Below are 9863 nucleotides of genomic sequence, written 5' to 3'. Positions count from 1 at the left end.
AAACATGAACATTCTTGGTGATCCAAACCTGTCTACTGCTATTGCAGAGTATTTTGAGTCAGGACATACATATGACGTGATACTGGACATGCTCCGGACCAACCACGGCGTGTCAGTTAGTTTGCGTTCACTAAAGACTCATTTGAAAGAAGGAGGGCTGCGTAGAAGAGGCAACTACTCTCCTCTTTCGGAAGTGAGGCGTGCCATTATGACCGAGCTGAGAGGACCGGGGCAATTATTTGGCTACCGGACCATGTGGCAAGTTCTCAAACAAAAACACAACCTGCGTGTCAAACGTGATGTTGTAATGAGACTGTTAAGGCAGCTGAATCCTCAAGGCATCGCACTGAGGACTCGCCGGAGATTTACAAGACGCACGTATCACTCTATGGGACCCAATTACATATGGCATGTAGACGGTTACGACAAACTGAAGCCATTCGGCTTGGCCATCTCAGGATGCATTGATGGTTTTTCGAGAAGAATGATGTGGCTTGTTTGTGGAGCAACAAACAACAATCCTTCTGTCATTGCCCATCATTATATAAACTGTGTCAAGAGTATTGGTGTGATACCCATGAGACTACGAACAGACCTCGGCACAGAGAACGGGACTGTGGCAGCAATACAGTGTACCCTCCGCCATGCGCATACGGATTATTATGCCGGGTCATCAAGCCATAGTTACGGATCATCCACAGGGAATCAACGCATCGAGTCATGGTGGTCCTTTTTCCGAAGAGGAAGGTGGGTCCTTTTTTTCCTCAAATGTGAAGTACAGCGAAAGCCAAAAGTAAATACTCTTTGTGTGAAAAACAAGGTTCTGTTGACTTTTGTAACGTACACCTAAACGATATGTTACTTAGTTAAGCAACTTTTGCTGGTTCGGCTCTAAGTACAATACATATCTGTGATATTAATTTTAGTATTACACATAGGTGGGTAGAGTACTCAAAATCGTAATGGAGTAATAGATGCAACGTAATTTTACTGTTTTACTGCTTTGTGGCAGCTAGTTCTAAGGTTGTTTGCTTATTGTTGTCATGCCAACTCCATAGGAAGTGCCTATGAAGTTGCCAGTCACATGGCTGTCATATTGCCAGTTAAAATGCCATATTGAATTTGTCTCAAACATTTATTTTCATAGGGCTTTAGCAAATGTTTTGTTTCCAAATTAGAATTTTTTTTTGGCAACAGATCCAATACATTTTTTATTTTGTACGTGGAAAGCAGGACACTGTATTGTTTGACATACATTTATAGCATGCATTCAATGTTATGGACATGGACAAGGACAGTCTTTTAATCATCTTAATATGAAAAAGAACTGAACCGTTTCTAATTCTATGTATCTTCAGGTCTCAGTTTTGGATGGACCTGTTTGGAGATTTGAGAGACTCCGGAAACTTCAACGGAAGCCATGAGCACCAGTGCTTGCTCAGATTCTGCTTCACCAGAGTTCTTCAGAAAGACCTGAATGAATGTAAAGATCTCTGGAATAACCACAGGATCCGGCCAAGCAGACTTGCATCATGTCCTGGTGGGATTCCAAACGAACTCTATCTCTTGCCTCACAGGTAATTGACATCTTCACAAATAGAAAAAAAATGGTTGACATTACACAATAATGCGTAAGTGCTGTTAGTACAAGTTAAGATATCTATGTACAAGTAAGCTATAGCTGTTACTGTACAGTGTATCACAAAAGTAAGTACATCCCTCACCAGTGGTGGTTCCACACCAAATTTATCAGGGGGACCAGTGTTTTCTCACAGGGGCACAGAACAAATGATTGAGAAAAAAAACCTAAACAGGTCAATATGTCATAGTTTAATCTATTAAGTAAATCACAGAGCCAATTTTTGCTCTGGAAATGCAGGTTGCAGACTTATACCGAGTCATATAGCCAGCAAAAAAAAAGGCAATTCCAATTACTTGTACTAAATATAGTACAAGTAATTGTGACATATGTGTCACAATTCTATTATTAATTCTATTCTGACTTTGCAGATATGGTTCAAGAGATTGTGGCTTTCCTGTTGAGGACAGCGATCTGGATGTTTTCCCAGAAGCAAGTCAGGTGACAGAGTTGTGTGGTGATAAAGACATTGAGGAATACCTACAGCAAGCATTGCAACAACATGGACAACAGCAGTCACAAGACTGGGAGTCAGCTATGGAACTGTATTTATTGCTCAAACACACAGCGAGGCTGTGAACAACAAAAGCCAGAATCCAATCTTTTAATATTTTGTCTCCTGTTGATTTTTCTTAAATAAAACCTCATTGTTATACAGAACAGAAACAAAGTGTATTAAACTTTTTTATACACCAAATTGTGCATTCAGTCTGAACTTAGATGAAATTTCCACACATTAAACTCTTAATTCAAGTCTAGATATAAATCTACATTTACAGATCTAATTTTTTTTTTTTAATTGCTTATAGCTATGTCTAGGTGGCAAAGTCTTGCTATAATCTTTTAAATTATGGTAAGAAAAACATCAAAAACAAAAATACATAGTTTGCACAAAGGGATTGTGCTGATAGCAATTTCTAAACTATCACTTTATAAGGGAAATCATATCTAATCTTTTGAGAAATTAGGGCAAGGTTTTGCCACTCTGAATTAGACAGCAACATGGTCTGGCCCATGGAGTAACTGTAACAAAATTAGCTGAATCGCAACAGAATTAAAACAAGACTGCCAAGAAATTTTCAGTAGCATCCGAATCCCGCAGCATTTTGTATTCCAAAGTCCATGTTAGCCCTAAAAGCAGCATAAGATTCAGAAAGTGGTAATTTTAGTGTATTTGCACAGGTGTTCGCAACAGGAAAGGGTGAGTCACTCAAAAACTCCAGATGTGGGGATGGCATCATGCCCGCTGGTGGAATTGCTGCGAGACCTGTAGCAAACATCAGGACCTCCTCTAGAGACACAGCAGTTGTTTTCTCTGAAAGATTATAAACAATGTAATTAATAATGCATTACACAAATGATTTTTTATTTCTGCTTTCCTCTCAAAAATCTAACAATTATCCTTACTAACCTTCGCAATCAAGCAAATAATCTGCCCAGAACACAACTGTTTTGCCCTCCTTTTGCCGCCTATTGCTTCCTACTGGGCTGAGATCTGGTTTGAACATGTTTTCCAAGTCTGAAGCAGTCAGGGCCTTGGCAGAGAAACACAGGACTGGGGACAGGACACTGGGATGCTGTTGCAGTGCAGCGAAAAAACCAAGACTTGCCAGTCCATCTTTGAATCTGTTATGTAAAGAAACATAAGCAATGCACTTTATTCATAGTATTGATATGAAATATTCTAAGTCCTGTGTAAATTCAATTCAATTTTATTTATATAGCGCCAATTAATGAAATATGTCATCTCAAGGCACTTTACAAAGTCAAAATCAATCAGATTATACAGATTGGTCAAAAAATGTCCTATATAAGGGAACCAGTTGATTGCATCAAAATGTGATATAAATCACATTGAAAAATCATTCATGTGCCATGCCTGTGATTAATCTGTGTAATGGTGAGTAATGATTCAAAACAAATTTTATATTTATGATGACCAAAGAAGACAATACATATTGTACATAAAATTCTGAGTGGGTGATAAAAGTTGTGAAACTTAGAATTTGGCAAGTATTGATCAATATATTCATACATTTCACACAATTTTTCAAAAGACAAAAACGATTTAGTAAAGAAGCTGGTAGAACTTCATATCTGATCAAGTAATTTCATATCTCGACAATAGCTTTTACATATATTATAACTATTATATTTATTAATTACCGTTGAATGGCACTGTGGTTTCTCTCAAGGATGTACCATCTAAGATACTCCTCTACAAAAGCTTGCTTCTCAGAAGTCTTCACATCTCTGAAGCAGCCAGCAGTTTGGAACATCCCGCTGTTTTGCAAAATTACATTTTGCAAAGACTCATCCGATTCAGCTTCCAGGACCTATAAAACAAGAAGTTTATTATGAGAAGTTTTTTTTACGAATACAAAATACAGAAATTACAGACATTTTTTGCATTTGTGATTTCACATCTGTTGAGACAGGCTGAAACTGGACCTTTCAAAACAAGAAAATTTGTCAAACTTTGAGAAAACGTAATTATTTTGTTTCTATTCCCTAAATCTAGGTCTGTTCCTACCTGTTTTAAAACTTTCCCTATTTCCTCATCTTTAACATCTTCAATATTGGCGCTGAAACTGGGATTCCCTATCATGTAGTTGACGACGTTCTTTGAAAGGAAATGTGGTGCTGGTCCCCCATGTACTATCGATACAGCGATCATCTTTCCTGCTAAAAAAAACTCATCTTCCCTGGCAGCTGTTGTACAGAGCACAGAATTATTGTATGCAATTAAATCTTAGATTGTTTATGACAGAAACATAAGCAGATATTTCAACAAATTTTCATTTTAGAAGTACTACCACTTCATTAACCTAAAAATGAGTCACCTCTGGAATTGCACACAATGTAACGGCTTTCGGGGGGTCCATCAAAGATCGGGCGATTTCTCAGAATGGCCATAAGAAGCGTGAGAAACTCACGCCTCGGGCCACCTGCATCCAACCCTTCCTCCAAACAGCCAGCGTCATCATTAAATCTGATGAACATGTCGTTGTTGTCGGAGTATGTGCTACGCTTAAAGCCCCGAACAGCCCCATCCCACACATCAGTCCGACATATATTGAACCGGCTGACTTTCGTGTGGTCAATATAAATGGCCAGTTCAGCAATGATATCCTGTGGCTGCACATTTGTTTCTCTAGAAAAAAAGAAAATTATTTCAAAACATTTGATTGAACACATTTAGCATTATGTGATTATATGCATGACCAGGACACTGGTTAATTTAACACAAAATATTTAAATTACTAACACATGTTCTTCAGGGGGCAGGTCCTGCTTTTTGTCCTCTGCTAAATCTTCAATCTCATCGTCATCAATAACAATCGGCTCAAATAGATTGGTGTAGTCTCTGCGGAGCAAAAAACATGCACAATATAGATGGGTGGGGGGGGGGATAAGGATGTATTTTCAACTCTTCTTCACAAAACATTCAATTTATGTCATAAGTTACATATACAGCATCCAAAGTTAATAAATTTACAATAGATGTGTCTGGGCTCAGCTGCCAGTGCTGTGCGTTTTTCTGCCGACGCTGCCTTTTTTGCACTCTCTCCGCATTCCAAGCCTCCCCTTGTGCTCTGATGTCTCAAAACGCACTGCCCGGCTCGCCTCCCTTTGTATCCTACTCCTGACGTTTCTCAGTGTCTATCCAATGCTCCCTTGGTGTTACCAAGCCTGGCTGAGGATTCTCATTGGATCGCCCTGGTTCCTCCAGCTTTGACTGGACCACCTCCCACGCCACCACTGCTCGTGCCGCCCACCGGTCGCTCCGCCACCTGCTGCCATCTCGGGAGATGACTCAATGGGTCCGTCTCTCCACAACCCCCCCCCGGCCAGGTCGTGGTTCTCGGCGGTAAGCCTAAGGACCTTTATTCATATTTCCCTGCCCGCTGTCTAAAACCTAAATCTCGGCCTCTTATCCGCAGATCGCTTGAGCCAGTTCTCGTGTCTTCCTCCAGTGCTGCTTGTCGTGGTTTTACCACAATTACCTCTGTTAAACCTTTTGTTAAAATAAACATCTTAAACTGCCCTTCGCCTCTCAAGTGTAATCTGCATGTGGGATAAACAACTCAAAACCATGACAAGATGTATCGGTATCACTTTGTCACGATGACCCTACAAACACCCTGTTTCTTTATGACAGAAGCCCCTACACACCTGTAACAGGAGCTCTGGACAGTGACACATTGACTGGTGCCTGGATTGTTGCCGTTGTCATCCATAACCTGAAAACAGAAAAAAGACAAGGGTAAAAGTTAATGATTGACTAATGTTACTTTAATGTTCAAATATTTTTTTTACTTAAGGGTTTGAGACAAAAATCTGTAAATTGTGGTGTGAGATAATAAAAAGTTTGTACCTGTTGTACTTCATTTCCAAGTACAAGCTCCCCAACACCATCCCTTAGAGGACAATGAAAAAACATTAATTGGTATTTTGAACATATGCTATCATTGTATAAATTATAGGATAACCCAGTTTTCTTCAATATCTTGTTCATTTTATTGCCCTGTAACGCCTCTGTGCATCATCTGATTAAAACAGACAGAAATGAAAACATGGAATGCCCAACAGCACTATAGGCAGTACAATGACATAGCTTAAGAAGCAGTCTTTTTTCTCATTATCACAAGAAAATGCAAAACTGATTGACACAAGTTATTGACTGAAACTCTTGTGGACTTTAGTTCACATATTCATCTAAATAAATCTATATTTGTAAAATGTATAAGACATTGAAGAAAGCAAGGGTGGTCTAATAATGATTTCCATGCCAGTATATTCAAAATTTAAAAACAAGCATCTTGAAGAAAACAACTACACTACAAATACTTCATAGGACATGCTCGGATATTCACATAATTTACAAATATCCACATTAAACATGTCACCAGTACATTGTGTATGAAAAGTCTGTGAATGCTATAATACTTTTTGTAAACACACCTTCTTATGATATGTCCCAAAAATGTAACTTACTCTGTTTCTGTGTCCTTTTGTAAAGGACTGCTTTCACTCGCAGGTTCCCATGGCTGAAGAAAATAAACAAAATTTCACATAAAAATCTTGACATAGTGCTTTGTAGCTTAGGTAAAATGTACTTGTGGTCACTGAACCAAATAAAAATTACAGACCAAATACATTTTGAGTTGCAATTACCAGTGTATCAGCCAGATCAAAGTCAGAGGATTTTGTGAAAACAATCTCTGGGTCAGAATCAGACAAGTCTGATAATTTTCCAACTGCAAAACAAGGAAAATAGACAACACAAGCCAACTTAATCTCTACTAAGTGTTAGTACCGTTTTCAGTCAACTTTATTACATTATATCTGGAAGCACAAACACAGCACTGATAAAAATGAATAACCCAGTGTCTACCTATAAAGTTTCCAGGAAGTAACTTGACATGTAGGAGCCAATATATGTATACTTTTTACTTGATTGGTTCATGCCACTAATGCTTAATGGTACAGTTTTAAAATTTAGATTTATTGAATGTGGCAAACAGTACACACCAACCTTCTTCAAAGTCATTTCTCGAGCAGAGGAAAAGACATATCCTTTGATATGGCTTGCCAAGTTCAGCCTTATAGGCTGCAAGGGTAAAAGGCGTCTGTGTCCCAGGAATATTAATAACCTCTGTCCCATCTGGGTACAGAAGGAGGAAAGGTCCATCTTTCAAATATTGGTTAAAGTCCTTCATTTTTTTAACTGCAAGACTGAGCAGAGGTGTGGGAGAGACATCCGGGTTTGTTAGCAGAGTAATAGTTCTTCCACGTTGAGGCTTTAGACAATTCTTCTGAATGGTCATCAAGCCAATATTTATCTGAAACAAAAAAAGTAGATATATGTTGAAGACTGAGCAATGTTTTTTAAAAAAAGTCAATTTTTTTGCTTTCTGTTATTAATTACTCCTGTATTATATTACAATATCATCCAAATAGAACCATTAACTATTTAGATGAGTCATTTCCAAGATTTTACTTTTGAACTTCTGATTTGGATACAAACAGAATGGTTGGAAAATTATTACTCAAATATTAATCGGTAGATAATTTACTGTTTTGACTGATCATTAATTGATAGTTTACTGTTACTGTTAAACAATTATTCTCTATAGCTTTACTACGTGGAACTTTCTTTAAGCAAGTGTATTATTTAAAAGCTGCTTGTTTTTGGTCGGAGCCATACCAAACCTACCCGAACTTTAAGTTTGTCCTTTTGCTTTAATCCCTTTCTCCCAACAGAATACTTTTGTCGCTCCTCGTTTTTCTTTTTTCTGTATTCAAGGAAGGTGCTGAGGGCTGGTGTAGGGCAGGATGGGACAGACTGTTGTGCTAGAAGTAAAGAAAATAAAAAATGTTGCACATCACATTCATGCTAACATAGGTTATGTATTACATACTGCAGTAAGGCTAGCACAACTCAAAATTGAGTGTGGGTAGCTTGATTGCAGTGCAAAAGAACCAGAACGACACAAATTACCCCAGAAGTAGTGCCCACGGCTGTAACAGACCTTACTATATGTTGCTAATACAAGACTGCTGTATTATATCGATTTGTGTACTTTTAATTGCATTAACAAATAAATGACAGTGGAGACGGTGTGGTAGTGATGGGTCGATGAGGCGTTGCGCCGCTACTGTGTCACTGAATACTGACACCTGATGGACCTTAAAAATCCCTGCAGGCAACCAAGTTGACACACTAAACTGACACTGATTTGATGACCTAGCATACACAATAATACAATTTAAGTCATTATTTGTTGCATGCATTATTTTAGAAGAACATTTATATTTAAAATATCTAGGACTTTTTTGGCTAAAGTCTAAAAATAATCTGAACCTGTATCATAACATAATAACCCTTTAAGTAAACATATGAGTGAATATGGTTGTAGACTAGCATTTCCCCCCTGTTTAATTCAAACAACAAAACAAAAAACGACACATTGGCTTTTCTGGACCCATCACTATGGTCTGGTCACCACCAACGATAGCAAGTTACTACAGCCATAAGAAATCTAAATCTTTCTTTATGCTTATTAACTTACTTGAACATTGTGGAGTATCCTCCGGACAAACTTCAAGCCTCTTGCCACAACTGCTGCAAAAGTTTGGTGACGGCTCGACCAGCTCTTTTCCACAGTTTGAGCAAAACATAGCGACGTGACCGTTGTCCTGCTTGCTTTGCTTTTCATTCAAACGAAGCACACACCAGAATAACTTCCGGTTCAAAAGTAAAACGAGCTGTCGTCCAATCAACGACGTCTTAGGTTTCCCACTGGGACGTACCTCTTCCGGTTTGCTAATGTTGTAGCGCTTTCGTAATGTTGTGGGGGTTTTGTAATGTTGTAGCGCTTTCGTAATGTTGTAGGGGTTTCGTCAATGTTACAGTGCTTTTGTAATTGCGCTTCAATAAAGTTTGTAGTGCTTTCGTTAATGTTGTAGCACTTTTGTTAATGTTGTAGGGGTTTCGTTAATGTCACGGTGCTTTTGTAATTGTGCTTCATTAAAGTTTGTAGGTGTTTCAAAGTTTGTAGGTGTTTCGCTAATGTTGAAGTGTTTTGCACCTCACGGCCACCGTAGACAATGGCTGAAAGCCTCAAGGTTATCAATAGAGATTTTTTAGAGGACGAAAGGTGCAACACAAGCTGGAATGTAGGAGAGAAGTGATTGTGTCAAAATAACAGAAGAGGAGCCAAAAAATAAAAAGCTGGTTTTACTTGTTTGTTCTAATCTGTCCTGCTATAGTCAAAAGATTAAATCAATTTAGCTTGACACAGAATTTACTGAACATTGAAAGACGTCGTATTTTATTTAGGACTCTGTGAACAATGAGTCTGACTGCCTGAAAGAGTTAAAGCTCATTCCTGCCACAGCCAGACCACACAAAAAGGGCCTTGATGAGACCTTGGACTCAGTTCAATGAGTCGGACAGATGCTTCTTCAGGCCAGATGAAGTGGAAGAGCGGTGACAGCTGGATACGGACCAGTCCACCTGCCTTTGATATCAGCCGAGTCACAGGACTGCAGGTACAGTTTGCAGACAGCGTCAGGCTGATCCGAAGGAAGAGGAGCCTTTATCTCTGTCTGATCCCCTGCCAGGGTGACTCTCCCAGAGTCCAAGATGACACGGGCAGATTGAATATTCATTACAGCTGCATGCCAGGGCAGCAGCGCTGGAGTAAGGTGAGCTTTG

General features: G+C 38.9%; 2 protein-coding genes across 5 annotated transcripts; one reads left to right on the top strand and one right to left on the bottom strand.

The window, feature by feature from the left end:
• The first annotated feature begins 236 nt into the window (after positions 1–236).
• LOC118556634 lies at positions 237–2953 on the top strand. Its single transcript, XM_036124594.1, has 3 exons — positions 237–747; positions 1359–1577; positions 2011–2953. Exons 1-3 carry the CDS (start codon positions 254–256, stop codon positions 2216–2218), a joined length of 921 nt encoding a protein of 306 aa, XP_035980487.1. The 5' UTR covers positions 237–253; the 3' UTR covers positions 2219–2953.
• A 97-nt stretch (positions 2954–3050) lies between these two features.
• LOC110369255 lies at positions 3051–9244 on the bottom strand. 4 transcript variants are annotated; one of them, XM_036124589.1, is made up of 11 exons: positions 8716–9244; positions 7860–7996; positions 7179–7485; positions 6818–6900; positions 6638–6690; positions 6018–6060; positions 5816–5883; positions 4908–5006; positions 4483–4793; positions 3806–4351; positions 3051–3265 (listed from the first exon to the last, which is right to left on the bottom strand). In XM_036124589.1, exons 1-10 carry the CDS (start codon positions 8822–8824, stop codon positions 4011–4013), a joined length of 1551 nt encoding a protein of 516 aa, XP_035980482.1. In that variant the 5' UTR covers positions 8825–9244; the 3' UTR covers positions 3051–3265; positions 3806–4010. The 4 variants fall into 4 exon arrangements, with proteins under 4 accessions (XP_035980482.1, XP_035980485.1, XP_035980483.1 ...); XM_036124592.1 differs by having other exon boundaries at positions 3806–3975; XM_036124590.1 differs by having other exon boundaries at positions 3806–4793.
• Positions 9245–9863: the final 619 nt, after the last annotated feature.

This window comes from Fundulus heteroclitus, chromosome 20, assembly GCF_011125445.2.
Source record: "Fundulus heteroclitus isolate FHET01 chromosome 20, MU-UCD_Fhet_4.1, whole genome shotgun sequence".
Classification (NCBI taxonomy): Eukaryota; Metazoa; Chordata; class Actinopteri; order Cyprinodontiformes; family Fundulidae; genus Fundulus; species Fundulus heteroclitus.
The sequence above is the reverse complement of the archived record's forward strand: the minus strand, read 5'-3'. Positions and strand labels throughout refer to the sequence as shown.

Coding starts and splice junctions, on each gene's coding strand:
- LOC110369255 (XM_036124589.1), bottom strand. CDS start 8,824: ATGTTTTGCTCAAACTGTGGAAAAGAGCTGGTCGAGCCGTCACCAAAC. Junction 6,691..6,817: donor TTGATCTGGCTGATACACTG/GTAATTGCAACT, acceptor TATTTTCTTCAG/CCATGGGAACCTGCGAGTGA. Junction 4,352..4,482: donor CATTGTGTGCAATTCCAGAG/GTGACTCATTTT, acceptor TCTGTACAACAG/CTGCCAGGGAAGATGAGTTT.
- LOC118556634 (XM_036124594.1), top strand. CDS start 254: ATGTGGCAAGTTCTCAAACAAAAACACAACCTGCGTGTCAAACGTGAT. Junction 748..1,358: donor TCCTTTTTCCGAAGAGGAAG/GTGGGTCCTTTT, acceptor ATGTATCTTCAG/GTCTCAGTTTTGGATGGACC. Junction 1,578..2,010: donor CTCTATCTCTTGCCTCACAG/GTAATTGACATC, acceptor CTGACTTTGCAG/ATATGGTTCAAGAGATTGTG.